General features: G+C 45.7%; 1 protein-coding gene across 5 annotated transcripts in view; it reads right to left on the bottom strand.

Moving 5' to 3' along the window:
• The window catches only part of FAM117A (family with sequence similarity 117 member A), a 49963-nt gene that overhangs the window by 9606 nt on the left and 20790 nt on the right, over window positions 1-19567 (bottom strand). For 2 of the 5 annotated variants that reach the window (XM_053569216.1, XM_053569217.1), the window contains exons 2-3: window positions 12243-12412; window positions 1243-1338 (exon numbers count right to left, since the gene is read on the bottom strand). In XM_053569216.1, coding sequence (XP_053425191.1) covers window positions 1243-1338; window positions 12243-12412 — 266 coding nt within the window. Of the gene's footprint in view, window positions 1-1242; window positions 1339-12242; window positions 12413-17661; window positions 18112-19567 lie in introns of those variants that run through there. The other 3 variants (XM_053569219.1, XM_053569218.1, XM_053569220.1) reach the window with 2 other exon arrangements.

Raw genomic sequence — 19567 nt, 5'->3', positions numbered from 1 at the left:
TTTTGAGACAAAGTCTCACTTTGTTGCCCTTGGTAGAATGCCATGGCATCATAGCTCACAGCAACCTCAAACTCTCGGCCTCAAGCGATCCTCTTGCCTCAGCCTCCCAAGTAGCTGGGACTACAGGTGCCTGCCACAACACATGGCTATTTTTTTGTTAGAGACAGGGTCTCTCTCTTGTTCAGGCTGGTCTCAAACCCATGAGCTCAAGCAATCTGCCTGCCTGGGCCTCCCAGAGTGCTAGAATCACAGGCATGAGCCACAGCACCCGGCCCATTAATGATTTTGAATGTTAACCCCATCCTATGTGCAATTCTGGACCTTCTTGCCCTCAGCTGGAAAATGCTCAAGGGATGCAGGGCTATTTAAATATGAGCCTAAATTAAATGGAATTCAAAAAGTAGAACGGCTGTCCATAGCCATAAAATTTATGATTATAGTTGAGAAGAAAGTGCTTTTTTAGATTTGCTTTTGTGGGTCACTGATGAGTCGCCACCCTTAGTGTGAGTAATTTGCTTCTCCTGACCATTGAAAACTAAGTATTTTTTATTTCCTCCTCATCTTAAACTCACAGTGCATTCACTTCATATTTTCTCATAGTTCTCAGCAACAAGGAGGGCAGAAGCAACTTCCTCTTGTAAAGGGTTCAGGGTGAGTCTAGCAAGTTGATCCTCTCAGGAGCTGCCACACAGCACATCTAGAGGAGCTGGTTTGGGAGCCCTGAAACATGCCAGCTTATGGCTTTGTCCGCCCAACTTCAACCAATTTAGCCCTCCTGAGGGAGAGGGCGAGCCAGGAAAAGGTGTTCAGGAACCCATAATTATTTTTGTTTTCTTTTTTTTTTTTTTCCTTTCTTTCTTTATTATTATTTTTTGTTATTGCTGTTTTCTTTTAAAAAGAAAAGCTGAATAGTGAAATAGAAAATGAGGTTCTCAAGTCTTGGAACTTGCTCCCTGATATTCCTCCAGTCTCTGGACTGCTTATCTGAATCTAGCCTCAAAGTAAAGTGAGAACAATGGCAGCACACCAGCAGTTGCTGGCCAAGCCCTCTCCTTACAGGAGGATCTAGGTCTCTAAAACCTTAGCACTAGGAGGCTGAGAGTCAGCTATGAAGGAGCCATCTCACTATGAAAAAGGCTGAGCAAGACCAGAAATGTGATTTCACTTTGGAGCAAACACCTCACATGGTGCTGTTAGAAAGGGGGCGGCTACCCTTGCCAGGGAGGAAATGGGGGCAGCTACCTCTTTTCGGTGGTCTGTGCTGCCCCAGGATGCTGAGCGTTTGTGTGTGCAGGAGCTGGCTCGTTCACCTTCTAGCTCTTGCCAGGATAGAGGGGTCTGCAGGAGAGAAACACAGTGAGACATAGCAGTTTCTCAGGTAGGCGCTGGGGAAGAAGATGCACAGTTCCTGGGTAGAGGGTGTGGCCCTTTGAAAGCTTCTCTCTCATCTGCTTAGCAAGCTTCTGGACACTCCTAGCCTGTTTGCTTTTTTCAGGCTTCTCCACCTGCACTGCTTCCTTCCAAATTGTCCAGCAAATAGGGCCTGGTGATCTAATAGGGCTGACCTTCTCTTTACTTTTTTATGAGTTTTATACATGTATTATATCTCCAGTAATGCCAGGTGCTCCCCGATGGTGAGGACAAGTTTGCTCCTCCTATTCCAACCAGCTCCAAAAGAGCACAGGCTCAGGGAATCATTGACATCCTTTATTTTCTCATCCTGTGTGCCTAGCTAAGGCCCAGTTTCCTGGGAGTCCAATGAAAACAAGTTAATAGACACGAGTGCATCAGGAATCACTAATTGGTACAACAGGAAAAAGGTCAAAATGGTCCCCCTGATAAAAGCAGGAGTCCTTATAGTGTGATGCCTTAAGCTTATTCCTTGATTTTTCCCTGAACATGTTAAGTTGCTAGAGGGCCCAAAGTCTTCCTGAACAAGTGGGGAGAACACATTTTCAGAAAGGAGGGCCCAGAGTTCTGACCCCAGCCCTGTCATCTCCCTGCCCCCTACCAGGGCCTGCCCTACCCCTCATGAGAATGGGGCTCCATCAGCCATCCTCTTTCCCCTGCTGCATGGAAGATGGGGAGCCCAAGATGGAGGCTAGGGAGTTGGAGAACCATTTCCTCAGCCCCCATCCAAGGGAGGAAGCTGTGGCTCCAAGCATAGATAGAGCTGAAGAGTCCCAGCTCACTCCCCACCATCAGCATCCCTACTTCCATTCCAAGGGAGGGGCCCCAAGGGGAATGCTCCAGTGGAACCAGTTACTCTCTGACTTCTGTGTACAAGCTGCCAAAAACATGAGGGCCTGGGAACCGTCTCCTCCAAGAGATCAGCCGACCTCCCCCAAGAGGTTGTTGCAAACAGAAAAGGGGGAGGATGGGGGGGAGAAAAAAAACCCAACTACTCACCACCCACCAGCTGCTAAGAGGAGCTCGGCAGGGGAGTCTGAGCAGGCTGTGGGAGATGGCCCTGTGTGACAGCTGCAGTGGAGAGGGGCCACCAGGGCCTGGGGCTCCCTGGCTCTTCCTTCTCCCAGCTGCCTAAGGATCAGCACCTTTACTGGGCTGTGCGACACAGCCAGGGTAAGACAACAGCCATGACTTCTCTGTACCAATGCTAGCTAGCACCACAAGGGAGAGCACCCAGAGATCTATTCCCCCACAATTCCTTTCTTTAGGAAAAGGGCAGATGGCACATCCTTTGGTATATACCCCAAAGCCCTGGAGGTGAAGCTGGCTCTGACAGAATATGGAAACGAAGCAGCTGGTCTACTTCTAAATGTCTGTGTCTCTCTAAACCAGGATGTCATCAGACAGAGCCTCGGGAAAGAATGCCTCAGGTACTGAAAGGATTGGAGACCCATCTCTCCCACAGCCACCTCAACCCAGTAGACACACAAATGGTCCTCCCGTCAGGGCTCTAAAGGCAACCCTATAGATTACTAGTTCTGCCAATCAAGGCTCTGAGCCCTGTGTAAGCCCACTGTCCCTGGAAAGGTGCAAAGGCTATGGAGGAGGGATGACTAAGGCTAAGGTGCCCACTTCCCTTCCTCCAGGAAGCTGCTACTCATGAGTGGGTGGTGAGAGGGAGGAAAAACAGCCACACTAAGGCTGCCACCACCTCTATTAAGATCTCATGTAGACCTTCAAGTCCCTTCCTTCTTCTGGGATATATGAGGGGGTGGCAGGAGAAATGCAGGCTAGTATAGTTTAGGAAGGATGTGAAAATCATGGCAGCTAGGATGATCTCTCTCAATCCCATTTTACCCTACCTCTCTCTGCTCAGCAACATCTTCTACTGAGGCCATCACTTTGCCTCACTACCACTGTCGGTGGAGATCACTGTCTGACCCCTCATTCCATGGGCTCCCCATACTTGGCTTTCTGTCCTACTCAGTCAAACCTGTCCCCAACTCCTTTCTCTTACCTTAACATCTGACCTCTAAGCCTGGTCTCCCCACCTAAGATGGCCTGCTCTGCCAACTAGTCCCTGTCTTCTCAGCAGGGAGACTCTCCTAACTTGGCTACCTCATACTAACTGCCCCTTTGCTTTGTGTCTCCTCTGTACAGGTGGGCTCTGGATGTATATCACTTACGCATTCAACAAACAGTTACTGGAGGCTTACTATGTGCCAGATACTGTTTCAGGTGCTGAGGATGGAATAGTGCACAAAACAACACAAGTCCTTATCCTCTCTGAGTTTATGTTCTAATTGGGGTGACAGTTTAAACAGTGATAAATGCCAAGGAAAAAAATATAGCAAAGAAAGGGGATTGGAATGCCAGGCAGGGAGGGCACAATGTGAAGTGTCAGGAAAGTCCCCTATGAGAAGTACATCTGAATGACCATATGAAGGAGGTGAGGGAGTGAATCATGTGGATATCTGAAGTAAGACTGACCCAGACGGTGGGGATGGCAGGGGCAAAGGCCCTGAGGCAGGAGCATGCCTGGATATTTGAGAATGATGAAGCTGGAGCAGAGTCAGAGGTAGAGAGTAGCAGGAGATGAGGTCAGTAAGTGTGACAGGTTAAAAACTGGCTCCCCACGGAGGTACCCATAGCTCAGTCGGTAGGGTGCTTGCCACATACGCCTAGCCCGGGCCAGCTAAACAACAATGACAACTGCAACAACAACAAAATAGCCAGACATTGTGGTAGGCGCCTGTTGCACCAGCTATTTGGGAGGCTGAGGCAAGAGAATTGCTTAAGGCCAAGAGTTTGAGGTTGCTGTGAGCTGTGATACCATGGCACTCCAAGGGCGACAAAATGAGACTGTCTCAAAAAAAGAGGAAAAAAAAAACGCTCCCCGAAGATATTAGGAACCTACAAATGTTACCTTTGGTAAAGTTTTTGCTGGTATGATGAAGTTAAAGATCATGAAATGGGAAGATTATCAAGGATTTTATGGGTTTTATTATAAATGTCCTTAATCTGAGAGAGGCAGAGGGAAATTAGACAAAAGCAGAAGATAAGGGAATATGACCACAGAGGTAGAGATTGAAGTGATGTGACTACAAGCCAAGGAATGTCTGTAGCCACCAGAAGACATAAACAAGGAATGGACTCTCCCCAAGAGCCTCCCGAGAGAGCATGACCCGGCCAATACCTTGACCTTGGCTAGGGAAAGTGAACATGAACTTCCGGTCTCCAGAACTGTGAAGAATAAATTTCTGTTGTTTTAAGCCACTACATTTGCGTTAACTTGCTAAAGCAATGTCAGAGACCTGATAGTCGGTTAACTTGTGTTTGAAGCTGTTTACATGCTGGTGTTGAGTATTCTTAAGGCAGGAATGTATACAGGTGTAGGCTTTAGCCCTACCCACTGGACCAGGAATGTCAAGAGTGGGGACCATGTCCCCTATTCATGCTGTTCCTGGATGGACAGGACCTTCCTCTTCTGGGTCTCACCACAGAGGTCCAAACCAAGGTCTCTGAGAGCACAGAAAAGTCACAGTAAGGAAGGCCACCCTTCAAAGAACTAACCTTTTGGCCGCAATAAGGGTCGAGCTATGTTGCATGGCAGCACAGTGAGTATTCATTCTATGACCCTTTCGAAGCAGATTAGAGTTTGAGCTCAGCAGCCAAAAGGTCATGCTTGCCCAGGGGCCACACGCACTAGAACATACATACTTAACACCTTGGCCTAAGGGAGAAGCAGAGCTGCTTACTAACTGTACGTGGCCCCGTCCAGCTGTGCAGATGATGCTTGGATTACATAACACTGGATGTGGCTAGCTCCAGGATGCCTGAGAGTGAGATCCCCAAGCAACACCTGGAAGGATAACTGTGCATGGGATAGAAGACAGCTTCCCACGGAACCACACAGTATACTATGGAGGAGGGGTGAGATGGAGGTGAAAATCCTCCACACCAGAGTCTCTTTCTTGTTTCCCAGCCAAGCTAAGTTTCTACCCGGACTCCACGACCACAGGCAGGAAAAGTCCTAGCTCATTCTCTCCAGTGACCTTGGCACCTGAGTAAGCTACACACGAAGAGCTGGGCTGGGCCCTGGGAACAGAGCCCACTGTACCTGTGTGGGAGTGTAGAGCAGCACAGCGCTTGGCCTGGTAGGGATGGTCAGTAACTATGTGATCAACTGAAATTCAGCAAGGAATTAGTTCCTTAGTACTCTGGGCCAAAAAGGCAGAAAAAGACTGAGAGTGGTCCACTGGCCAACACTGAGAACTCTGGCTGCAAGTGGTCAAGGCTACCATCTTTGGCCTGAGGGTGATTATGCAACCCTCAGATTTTCCAGCATGGCCCCCTTTTCAAATATTTGGTACAGTTGTCAAACCATATGCTGAACAACTGGTCCTGATTGCCAGTTTGGAAAATAGGCACTATGCCCAGGCCCCCACACCCACAAAGAAAAACATTTTTAAAAGGCCCATGATGGTCAGACCAAACGTGTGTTGTCACTAACTGCTGAGGCACTGGCTTAGGAAAAAGGGGAAGACAGTACACAAGGAGAGAAAAGACACAGAAAGGGAATCCTCCCAATGGGCATGTGCACCTTCACATTGGCCTTCACGACACTCCATGTGACTTATAAGGAGCTAAGCTATTTTTTTCAAGGTATAAGTCAGGGCTATGGGAAAAATTATATTATAGTGGCTTCCTCACCTGGAGAATACAGAGGAAATGGGGCTGGGACGAACAGAATGGAGAGCTGGGCTAGGCAGGGCAGGGACCAGAGTCCTATCTACAGACAGGAGGAGACCAGGAGCAGGACTTTACCCAGACAGTCATTCTGGATGCACTGAGACCACTTCCTCCCTCCAGAAAAGTATAAGAAGACTCAAACGCTTTGCACAGCAGGAAGGGTGACAGCAGCCATTGGCGTGAGCTGCTATCATCCACCTTGGCCTGAGCCCAGACTCTAAGAGTGGCCAGCTCTGGTTTACCAGCTGACCTGATCATCTCTCTCCCAATGCTTCTCCTGGCTCAAACATGCAGCATCTCCAAAGCACTTCTTCCCCAGTTACCACATTCACACTTCCTCATCTTTCCTAAAACAACCAACTTCCCAAGTAAGATCCATCCATACCCCTCTTCTTCCCTTGCCCTGAATATTTGGGTAAACCCAGCTCTCCACAGCAGATTGAAAATATTTGGGTAACCCAGCTCTCCACAGCAGACTGAAAATTGCCTAAGGACTATTCTTTCTTCCTGCCTAAGAGCTTAAAACTCAACCAGGAAGGAAATACTGGGATTGTTGGCAATTTGGGGATATATTCAAGAACTGGGAGATTTAGCTCCATTTTCTTCCCTATAAATAGGCTACAAAGCCACAGCATACCTGGCTTTCTAAATGGCAGGTGTTTTGTGCTGCCCAGGTCTGAAACTAGTTTGAAATGCGCAGAGTCCTGGCCTCCTCTTGGGGGTTCAGAGGGAAGAGCTGTTTAGCCTGAACCATAACTGTGGCTGCTGAGCTCACTGCAAGGCATGCCTGGGAACTGCAGGGCTGACAGGGCCCCAAACACACAATCTGGCTGCTGGCTGTGGGTGGGGTGGAGGTTAGGCAGGTAACAGAGCAGTTGTGAGTGCCTGCCAGTTTGGGTGGATACAACAGAAAGTAAATGACTACACTGGTGAGGCTAAAGAGAAAGGGCAGATGGTGACTAGTACCCCTCCAGCTTAAAGCCACTGGGGAAAAATCCTGGCATCAGTCCTTTTTTGTTTTTTTTTTTGAGACAGAGTCTTATTTTGCCACCCTCAGTAGAGTGCCATAGCATTACAGCTCAAGCAACTTCAAACTATTGGGCTTACGCGATTCTTTTACCTCAACCTCCCAAGTAGCTGGGACTACAGGTGCCTGCCACAATACCTGGCTATTTTTTTTTTTTTAAGAGATGAGGTCTCACTCTGGCTCAGGCTGGTCTCAAACTCATGAGCTCAGGCAATCCACCTGCTTTGGCCTCTTATAGTCCTAGGATTACAGGCGTGAGCCACCGTGCCTGACCTGCATCAGTCCATTTTTAACAGCATAAAAGCTTTCAAGGACTTCAGTAGATTCTGCCACCCTCCCTCCCTTCCCTTTACCTAATTGACTACACTGGCGTGGCTAGAGAGAAAGGGTAGAAGTGACTAATACCCCTCCAGCTCAAAGCCACTGGGGAAAAATCCTGGCATCAGTCCATTTTTAACAGCTTAAAAGCTTTCCAGGACTTTGGTAGATTCTGCCACCCTCCCCTCCCTTCACCTTTCTCCACAAGCCCTTATATCTCCCCCAGTAAAACCTCTTCTTCACCTCCAATCCTTTCTGAGTGATATTCCAGTGCTTAGAAGGAACATCAGTTACTTAGAGAGATGTCAGGAGAGCCTCAGGCCTTCATGGTGTAAAGCCAGTGTTGAAGACAGTAGCTTGTGCCAGGCAGGGGGCTCAAACAGGAATTTGAATGGAGCCCAAACCTAGAAGCAGAAAATTCCCAGAAGACCAGGAATGAAAGATGGGCAGAGAGCATATTTTGGGTTTGGATGCCTATGTAGATCAGAATTCTCCCACCTCCTAACTGCAGCCACAATATTGACAGGTTGCTAAGAGTTCCTCGAGGGCTGGAGCCCATCCCAGGGAAAGAGGAAAGCTGTATGGCTTGGCCTTGCCAGACCCATGGAGGCGCATCACTGACCTCTGTCTTGCTGTGGCAAAAAGCCCAGACTAGTTATATAAAAGATCTGGCCTGCAGCTGGGGCTTGAATAAAAACACACAGCCTAGAGCCTATGCCTCTAAATCTGGCCAGGGAACATCAGAGGCCAACACTGCCTTGAGTTTACAAAGGAAATGCTATCTGAGGAGTGGGATTGTGACTTCCTAGAAGGCTGGTAGCAGGAAATGACAGAGAGAGAGAGATAGATGGGCTACACAGAAGCCTGCCACCTGACAAAGGTAGATGCAATCATGAGCTTACATGCTCAAAGCAACCTCAAGTCCTGCTCCTCCAGGAAGTCCTCCTTGACTAGATACATTATTTGAACTGAGCACTCTCCACAAAAGAGAAAGGGGTGTGTGCTCGCAGGCCTGTGAGGACTAAGCCTAATCTATTCCACTTGCTTTTCCCTAAGAATAAAGAGAACAATAATGCCTGGGGCTCCTGGCAACTAGGCCTCCTCTGCTATCTGGAGCATATTCTCCCTTCCCATTCTATTCATAGATTTAAAGAAGGCCATCATTTTAAGTGTGGCAAATTCTTGTTGGTTCAAGGTGGGGTATTCCCATGAGAATTCCCCTCCTCTAAACATTGCCAGACATTTGGCCCCATCTTTTCCCTTGGCTGTCTGTTCACTGGGCTTCACAGAATTGGAATCCAGACTCATAGAGGCCAAATCTTGTCCTCATTTCCTTAACCTTCATTCCAATCTGCCAAGAACAGTACTGGGCATTCAAACATTCACTAACAACATTTGAAAATGAATCTCATAAAAAAAAGAAAGAAAGAAAGAAAGAAATCAACATAATGTCCCCAAAGAGGATAAAAGTGAACTGTACTGAGCACTTTCACTTGTCATTTGGTAACCATGTCACCAACAAAGTAGGCAGAGCAGGCACACTCCACCCTGTTTGCAAAGGAAGAGCTGACTTGCCAAATATCACCCAGAGGTGAAGGGCTGACTCTGGGCCTAGTGTCCTTTCCATCCTCTTTCCACTGATCTAGGAACAACTCAATCGCTCTGAAGTTTAACAGGAATGAATGGGTTTAAACTGCATTTAAACAGTGGCTCACGCCTATAATCCCAGCACTCTGAGAGGCAGACACAGGTGGATAGCTTGAGCCCATGAGTTCGAGACCAGCCTGAGCAAAAAGCGAGACCCTGTCTCTACTAAAAATAGAAAAACTGAGGCAAGAGGATCGCTTGAGCCCAAGAGTTGGAGGTTGCTGTGAGCTATGATGCCATGGCATTCTATCCAGGGTGACAGATCGAGACTCTGCCTCAAAACAAAACAATACAAGAGAGATTTGACTGTTAACAATTTAACTGTGAAGAATATTAAATATCTTTGTAGGCTCGGCACCCATAGCTCAGTGGTTAGGGCACCGGCCACATACCCTGGGATATGCTAAACAACAATGACAACTACAACAACAACAAAATAGCTGGGTGTTATAGTCCCAGCTACTTGGGAGGCTGAGGGAAGAGAACTGATTAAGCCTAAGAGTTGGAGGTTGCTGTGAGCTGTGATGCTATGGCACTCTACCAAGGGTGACATAGTGAGACTCTGCTCAAAAAAAAAAAAAAAAAAGAAAGAAAGAAAGAAATATCTTTGTAGGTCAGACACAGTGGCTCATTCTGGCATTCTGAGAGCCTAAGGCAGGAGGATCTCTTGAGCTTAGGAATTCAAGACCAACCTGAGCAAGAGCAAGAGCAAAACCCCGTCTCTACTAAAAATAGAAAAATTAGCTGGGTGATGTGGTAGGTGCCTGTAATCCCAGCTACTCAGGAGGCTAAAGCAGGAGGATCTCTTGAACCCAGGCGTTTAAAGTTGCTGTGAGCTAGGCTGACACCATGGCATCTAGCCTGAACAACAGAGTGAGATTCTATCTCTAAAACAAACAGTTTGGATAATTTTACATATGAGGGGCCATTTGCAATGGCTCATGCCTGTAAACCCAGTGCTTTGGAAGGCTGAGGCAGTAGGATCACTAAAGTCCAGGAGTTCAGGATCAGCCTGGGTAACATTGCGAGACCTCATCTCTACAAAAAAAGGAAATAACTACTTGGGTGTGGTGGCCCACCTATAGTCCTAGCTACTCAGGAACCTAAAGTAAGATGTTGTTTAAGTCCAGAAGGTTGTAGTGAGCTATGATCATGCTACTACAGCCCACAGCCCAACCCGGAGAAACAAAGCAAAAAAATTTCACATGAGGCCAGGTGCGGTGCTCATGCCTATAATCCCAGCACTTGGGAGGCCAAGGTGGGTGCATTGCTTGAGCTCCCAGGTTTAAGACCAGCCTGAGCCAGAGTGAGACCTCATCTCTAAAAATAGCTGGGCATTGTAGTGGGCACCTGTAGCCCAGCTACTTGGGAGGCTGAGGCAAGAGAATTGCTTGAGCCCAAGAGTTTGAGGTTGCTATGAGCTGTGATGCCATAGCACTCTACCAAGGGTGACAAAGTGAGACTCTGCCTAAAAAAAAAAAAAAATCACATGAGATGAATTTTTTCTCAAGCTAACATTATCTTATCCAAAACTTGACAAATGGCAGATTGGATGATCCACAGAGACTACTTCCAACCTTGGAATTCTTTTTTTTTGAGACAGAGTCTATGTTCCCCTCGGTAGAGTGCCGTGGCATCACAGCTCACAGGCTATTTTTTATTGCAATTGTCATTGTTGTTTAGGTGGCCTGGGCCGGGTTCGAACTTGCCACCCTTGGTGTATGTGGCTGGCACCATAACCGCTGTCCTATGGGCACTGAGCCAACCAACCTTAGAATTCTTAATTAAAAGATTTTCCTGGCTTGGCCCCTATAGCTCAGCGGCTAGGGTGCCAGGCGCATACACTGGAGTTGGTGGGTTTGAATCCAACCCAGGCCTGCCAAACAATGACAACTACAAACAAAAAAACAAAAAAAAATAGTCAGGCGTTGTGGTAGGTGACTGTAGTCCCAGCTACTTGGGAGGCTCCCTTAAGCCCAAGAGTTTGAGGTTGCTATGAACTATGATGCCACAGCACTCTACTGAGGGCAATAAAATGAGACTCTGTCTCCAAAAATAAAAATAAATTTTAAAAAAGAAAAGGTTTTCCTAAAGAGAAATACTGAAGACCAGATGTGGTGGCTCACACATGTAATCCTAGCACTTTGGGAGGCTGAGGCAGGAGGATTTCTTGAGGCCAGGAGTTCAAGACCAGCCTGAGCAAGAACGAGACCCTGTCTTGATCAAAAATAGAAAAGAAATTAGCATGGTTGCGCATGGCTGTGGTCCCTGCTACGTGGGAGGCTGAGGCAGGAGGATAGCTTGAGCCTAGGAATTTGAGCCTGCAGTGACCTATGATAATGCCATGGCACTCTAGCCAAGGCAACAGAATAAGACCCTGTCTCAAAACAAAAACAAACAAACCAAAAAAGACATACACAAACCAGAGAGGGAGGGAGAAAGGAAGGAAAAAGAAAAATATTAAAGAAGCTGGGCTCCACAGTATTTGAATGAGCCCCCTGAAATTCCAGACTGGGCTGCTTCCATTATTGAAGAATTTTCCATTCCTATGTTACCTATCCTGGCTCAGAACACACTTTTTGTCCACTTCTTCCAGTTGTCTGGGGAATGCAAACTCAATAGAACATTGACCTCAGCTTAATTTTAGGAAGGTAAATCCCCCCTTTTTTTTTTTTGCAGTTTTTGGCCATGGCTGAGTTTGAACCCACCACCTCCGGCATATGGGGCTGGTGTCCTATTCCTTTGAGCCACAGGCGCAGCCCATAAATCTCATTTTTAAAAAACCAGAATAAATTCCAAAGTCAATTGTAGATTACCCACACACAAATACTCAAAGCCAAGTGAAAGACCCAGATTGACTCCTCTCTTCCACTAGTCGGGGCGAATGCAAACTCATTTGCCTACATTTATCAAGAAAAATAAGGTGGCAAACATTAGAAGAAGAAACACTACATGGTAAATATGTATTAAAAAAAAACCCAGGACAATCGTTGCAATGATTCAGAGTTGATAAAGTAGACCAAAGGCCCTTTCAGCCAACGCTCCCAACCCACCCTTACCCTATTCCACTAGGAAAGAGCTTCATTACCTGCGTGGCCTTGTCATTGGTACAGCACGTGAAGGCCCCATCGGCATCTCGTGGCCACTGGCCCAAAAGGTAAGAGCTGAGGATGGTGTCCAGGGAGAATGTACGCCGGACCTGGAGTGGCTGAGGTCTACACACTGACTTTTCTGGGGCAATGGAACACGGGACACTGGCTGGAAGAGAGCAGAACCCATATACCTTGACATCAGAATGAAAGGAGATGTGATCTCCCAATCTCTTTTCTAGGGAGCCTGACTGCCATGTCTTTGCTTAGATCCACTTTCCTCCTACAAAAGCACAATAGGTCTGACAAGACCTTTCCTAACTTAACCAGTTAGACTTTATCATGGTACACAATTTATACCATTTTATGTTGGACTTAGGGGTCACTTTATAAATGTCCTATATCCTTTTCCTATTCCTAATGAACCATGAACTCCTAGGTCTCTACATTGAGTTTCCTGAGAACAGCACTACTTACCATATTAAAGAGGCCACTCTAAGAGGACAAAACCCAAGTTTTCTTCCATCTTTTATCTCTGGAGCCCCTTTTCCTCCCTCCAGCATGACTGCAGGGCTCCTAGGCACTGCACAAATTTAACCTTTTAACTGAAGGCCTCTTCATATTTCTTCAGGGCTGGTTAATACCCAGGGAACCTTGGTGACTGAGACACAAGATTGGTATTTTCAACTATTCAGGATTGAGAAATCCATGCTAGGAAAATACCCAAGTCTTTTGGTTCTATCCTATAGCTCTGACTTCTATCTAAACGGGACCAAAAAAAAAAAAAGCAATTGTAAATCCATTCATTTTATTTTTACCCTGGTCAAAGCTTTCTGGAGGAAGGCAAAAGTTGAAATTGTTGATAAAATATAAGGGCTCCGGAATTGTTTAGAAGTTTCAATCATCTGAGTTGACTCCATTTTCCATGGCCACATTCAAAACACTACTATCTTAAGATCTATAAAGGCTCTTTCCTTTAAACAGAACAAAATGCTTTCACATCTGTAGTAATCCCTTGGTAATTCCTATGTATATTAAGCACAGCAAAAAGAACTGGGGATTGTAGGTATAAATAAACTTGAAGAGCTTTATATTAAAAAGACTCTAAAGGGTTGACAGTTCCCCCAAAAGCTAACCATAGAATTACCATATGATTCAGTAAATCTACCTTTAGGTGTATACCCCCAAAGAACTGAAAATAGGGACTGAAAGAGACCTTTTGTGCACCCATGTTTACAGCAGCATTATTCACAACAGCCAAAAGGTAGAAACAACCCAAGCTTCCAAGGAGGGATGAATGGATAAACAAAATGTGGTCTAGTCTATCCATATGATGGAATATTATTCAGTCTTAATATGGAGGGGAATTCTGACACATGCTGTAACACAGATGATGCTAAGTGAAATAAGCCAGACACAAAAGGACAAATATTGTATGATTCCACTTATATGAGGTACATAGAATAGGCAAATTCACAGAGGAAAAAAATAGAACAGAGGTTACCAGGAACTTAGGAGGAGAGGAAAGTGGGAGTTATTTTTATAATAGATACTGAGTTTCCATTTGGGATGATGAAAAAGTTCTGGAAATGGATAGTGGTTACAGTTGCAGAACACTGTGAATGTACTTACTGCCACTGAACATAAAATGTTTAAAATGGCAAAAATTTGGCTCAGCGCCTATAGCTCAGTGGCTAGAGCACCAGCCACATACACCAGAGCTGGCAAGTTCGAACCCAGCCCGGGCCTCCCAAACAACAGTAACAACTACAACCAAAAAATAGCCAGGCATATGGCAGGTGCCTGTAGTCCCAGCTACTTGGGAGGCTGAGGCAAGAGAATCGCTTAAGCCCAAGAGTTGGAGGTTGCTGTGAGCTGTGATGCCACAGCACTCTATCCAGGGCTACAGCTTGAGACTGTGTCTCAAAAATAAATAAATAAATAAATAAGTAAAATAAAATGGCAAAGGGCGGCGCCTATGGCTCAAAGGGATAGGGCACCAGTCCCATATGCTGGAGATGGTGGGTTCAAACCCAGCCTCGGCCAAAAACCACAAAAAAAAAAAAAAATAAAATGGCAAAAATTTATTTATATTTTATAACAAAAGACTAACAATGCTATCTCCATTCTCCAAATTCATTTATGTATTTGTATGTATACATTGAAAACAGGGACTGAAAGAGACCTTTTGTGCACCCATGGTCACAGCAGCATTATTCACAACAGCCAAAAGGTAGAAACAACCCAAGCTTCCAAGGAGGGAATGAATGGATAAACAAAATGGATAGACATTTTTTTTGTTTGTTTTTTATCGAGACAGTCTCACTTTGTCACCCTCTGTAGAGTGCTGTGTTGTCACAGTGCACAACAACCTCAAACTTTTAGGCTCAAGCAATTCCCTTGCCTTAGCCTCCCCTAGCTGGGACTACAGGCGCCCGCCACAATGCCCGGCTATTTTTTGTTTGTTTGTTTAGCAGGCCAGGGCCCAGATGGAACCCACCAGTCCTGGGGCACGTGGCAGGCGCCCAGCCTACAACACATTGTGAAATGTAGTACATTATATTCTGCCTGGTTCCACCCATTTCATATACCCATTTCCAAGTATCAATAATCTACATATTTGTCATTTTAAAAGACCATATGATATTACACCAATTTCATATACACTACTGGGCTTAGCCCTTCCCATATTATTAATCATTTAAAGGATTCCTCTCTAATTTGGATATCATAAATGTTACCACATGGCCAATGTTCACTCTGTTATTATCTAATCTCTGGCATATTTCTAGGTTATCTCTCTCATCCATCATATAATATATGCTCCTTTAAAATAAGTTAAGAACAATTTATAGTTACAAAAGTAGTGCGAATTATAGAAAGGTCAGGACACATACATATAAACAAAAAATCCCAACACCCTTCAAAATCCCAACACCCAGAGATAACTGTTAATATGTTAAGAGATACATTTTCTTTTAGACTTTACCTTCTGTATATATATATATATATATACTTTAAAATAAAAAAATGGCATCATAGTGTTATTGTTTTGCTATGTGTTTTGACCTTATACTATAAACATCTTTCAAAATCAATATATATAACACATCATTTTAAATGATTTTACCATTTCTAAGTTAAACACCATCAAAGACTCCCTTCCAAAGATAGGTGTCAAAGCCTTCATGGTCTGGTCCCATTTACATTTCCTTTATACCTTACTCTTCCTCTAAACTTTACTCTTCCTCAAGGTCACCAGATCCTGAACAACCATGCTGCACACCATTTCCCACCCATGTCCTGGGCCTTCCCTCCTCTGAGGTTTTGCACATGTTGGGCTTGAAATCTGTCTCATCTGTCAGAGGCCTGCTACCTCCACCTCACCAAGTTTTCGGGATCCCCTGGAAACAACGTCTCAGAATTTTCTTAGTTTCCCCAATACTTTGTACTCTTCTACTACTGAGCACCCTTCCTCTAGCATTATAGGTTCTGTAACGTCTAGAAAATAAACAGCCAGAGGCCAAGAACTGGGCCCTGATTTCTCTCCATATCCCCCATCCCACCTAAAGCATAGGCTGACAACCTGTAGGCACCCAAGTATGAATAAAATTGAAAATCCTTCACTAGACAAATGAATTGGCTCTAATCATACCACAGATTCTGGGTGTCCTTTAAGCATCCAAACTCAACCCACTCACTTGGAGTAAAGATCCCATAGCTGCTTGTCTCTTTTCCTCTCTCGAAGGCTCCGAAGGCCCAATCTCTTTTTTACCGTTCCTGTGATCTTATCAACTGGCAAATTAGTAAAAGGCATGCTGGGCAGCGCCTGTGGCTCAAGGGGTAGGGCGCCGGTCCCATATGCCAGAGGTGGCGGGTTCAAACCCAGCCCCGGCCAAAAAAATAAATAAATAAAAAATAAAATAAAAAAAAAGTAAAAGGCATGCTGGTTTCAAACCCCAACTTTATCTCCTATACGAACATTTCAAACACTCATTTTCCTATCCTGGATTTAAGATGAAAAAGTGGCTGTGTGGTATTTCTAGGAGCTTCTGACCCGCGTCAGCAGCTCAGATACCAAAATACTGTCCTATGGGCCTCCCAAACTGTCTGTGAGAGCCTAGTCGTGAAGCAGGGACTCTGGAAAGTAGATTTAGAAAATTACATGACAGATAACCAAAGAGGCAGATAGGGAGCACATAAGCAAGTGATGGGCATAAAGGCTAGGATATCATAATTCTAAAGGCTGTTTCCTCAGTGTTTAAAGGAAGAGGATTATGGCTCCAGGGCTAAGAACTAAGTGACAGGGTGAAAGATTTCTTGGAGTCACCTTTCCCATCGCCTCAGTTAAAGTCCCTGCAAAAATCCCCTCTAGATTTTTTTCCTACTGAAACTCTTATGTTGCACTTATAGTGCTTATATTGCACTCTCAAGTTTTGCCCCTCCTGCACAAAGTTCTTTGGTGTGTGCTAATCTTTTACTCTCCTGTCAGCTCTGAAAGGGGTTAGGGAAAGACTGATAAGGAAGACTAAGGCACAAAGAAGCTTAGTCTCTGATTAGACTCCATCGCCCTCTAAGTCAGCAGCAGTCCTAGAGCTAAATCTAAGCCTCCTTCTGCTAAATCAATCTTGCAACTATTCACTGAGGCTCATCTCTGTCTTTTTTTTTTTTTTTTGTGTGTGTGTGGTTTTTGGCTGGGGCTGGGTTTGAACTCGCCACCTCGGGCATATGGGACCGACGCCCTACTCCTTGAGCCACAGGCGCCGCCTTCATCTCTGTCTTGCACCAGGAACACTGAGGTTGCTGGGATGCCTGCCTAGACACCTGGAGGATAAATTGCTTTTTTAGCTCCTTTTCAGGGATGGGGAATAAAGGAAAAGGTGGCAGGCTTGACTCCAGTGTCTCCAATGGCCTTTGTTTTTATTTCTTGAGGAAGTCTTAGAAACTTGGGGGTAAAGGATTCTATTACCTCTGATGGACAAGTTTAACCCCTTTTATATCACCCTTCATATCAACTCCCACCCCTGTGTTCAATGAGCTACAGTTGGAGTCCAATATCAAGGGAAATAATCATAGGTGATACTTTGCTCCCAGTACACACGGGGCTAGGGAGTTCCCAGAACCTTGAAAATTAAGGTGAAAATCCAACCACCCATTTTGGTCAATTCTACATTTTTTTCCAGCCACCTCTGACCAAAGTTATTCATTAAGACTGTGGATGCCAGGGGTCCTGACTTGTTCTTCTATACACAAAAAAATAATAAGAGCAGAAAACCAATTATAAAGGAAGAAAGGAAGAAAGGGAAAGGAATGAGGAGAAACCAAGTAACCCCAATGCAGAATCAGCAGCCTGCCTCTAACTCCCTCTTCACTAGCAGATTTGCAAGGATCTCAACACATCTCAATCAGAGGACTTACCTCAGTTTCTTTTCCTTAAATGAAGAAACAGCTGGCCTCAATCTTCCTTCCACAGCGGCCACCTCCTACCACAGGGTGTTGGCACAGCTCCAGGCTGGCCCAAGCTAACAGAATTACCTTGCCCTCAGCAAGGCTCTGCTCCCCTCCCAAATCTCCAAATTCTTGGCATATCCCAGTCTTTTTGAGGAGACTAAAATGCCATGCTTCCTTCACATCTAGGACAAAAAGCAGGATTTAAAAAAAAAGGCTTTAAAAAAAATTATTTTGATAGGGTAAAAATCATCTACTGCTTATTTTATAAATCTCACAAATGGTTTGGTAAGCACCAGCTTCTTTGGACACCAAAACTGATTAAGGGCTCAACTAAGGTATTAATTTCCTCCAAATGCAATACAACCAAGGCCAAAATCAGATGTTGACGTCTTGTGCCATCCTCAAAGGGGCTGCAGGCTGGCACAGTGTGGCCTCTGGGTATCTGTGAGGAGGGTGGGTGTGACTGCAACTCTGCCCTCCCTGTAGTGGGTGTGACTGCAGCCAACAGCACACAATCTCACTGGGCCTGCTCCTTCTCGGGCAAACAGGAACACAATCCCAGCCTAAGTTACTCGCTAGTGATGCTAGAAAGAAAAAAGGGGTGCAAATACAATTTAAAGCCTTTGTTAGAAAGATTATGTCAAACCAACTCAAGCCCTTTAGGACTGAAGGTGGGGTTGAGGGAGTCCAGAAAAGAGGCAGCTCCCTAAAGACATGAAGAGTAAGCTCTCCCTGGCTGTAGGCCTACTCTCTCCTGGTTCCCAGAGAAGGGGCACATTTTTAGTGTCAAAGCCCTTTCCTTTACTGGTGACAGTCTATCTCAGCCATGGACACTGCTACCCTGGGCTAAATGACAAGATGTAAAGCTGCCTGTAGACTAAGGCATCAGCAGCTGCAGATCAACACTCAAATTCTGCTGCCCAACAAGACTGGCCTAAGTTGAGGATGTCCACTAAGAAATCTCACAAGTTGAGACAGGGACACTAGGGTTTATCCTCCATGAACATACTGGAAAGATCTGGATATTGAGTTCTGCCTTGCACTTATGTGATTACTGTTAAAGTATTGAGAAGTCACAACAGTTGCTTGTGGTTGGGAGATGAATTGGTTTCATTTCTGGAAAGTACCCCTCTCAGATGTAGGAAATAGGGGAGGGAAATAGGACAATAGGCTCCCCTATCAGAGTAGAGAAGCCCATATCATGACAAGCCATGACAAAGCAGCGGGCTGCTGGGGCACCAGCCGGGTGCCTGCAGGAGGGTGGAGTGTCCTGTTTACAGCACCGTGGGGTATTATCGGCCCATCACATGCAGCAGCCTCCACAGCCCAACCACCTGGTGAAGTACCCTGGCACCAGGCCAGGCCACTTCACCATGCAGCTGAACAGTGGTGGATGCTTTGGTTCTTGGGCAACAGCAAATGGAAAAAAACAAAACAAAACAGCACACACGGGAGATAAGAAGCCTTAGGTGCTATCTTCCCAAGCCACTGGGTCCTGTCTCCCAAATGCTCTCTACTGCATGGCTTTGGGGAAGAGGGACATGAGTGGAGAGGGTCAGTGGTCAGGTGTCTGTTGGGGGATAGTCAACAGGACAGAAGGCACGCAGACAGCAGGGAAGATACTGAACCAAGAGTGGAAGATGGGCCTAGTACACTGCAGCAGAGAATAAAGAGATTTTGAGTGTCCACTGTGAGCCAGCACTGTGAAAAACACTTGTGATATAGGAAAGGTAAGACAAGAAGCTGCTGCTAAGGTTGAAGAGGGAAGGCTAATGCAATTGACGCTTAAGTGCCAGGCTACCAGCACAAGCCAGGAGGTTACCCCCCACCCAAGCAGATACCTCTTCAGAGGGCCCACCAATTTGTCTCTGCT

This window comes from Nycticebus coucang, chromosome 18 (genome assembly GCF_027406575.1).
Source record: "Nycticebus coucang isolate mNycCou1 chromosome 18, mNycCou1.pri, whole genome shotgun sequence".
NCBI lineage: Eukaryota > Metazoa > Chordata > Mammalia > Primates > Lorisidae > Nycticebus > Nycticebus coucang.
The sequence above is the reverse complement of the archived record's forward strand: the minus strand, read 5'-3'. Positions and strand labels throughout refer to the sequence as shown.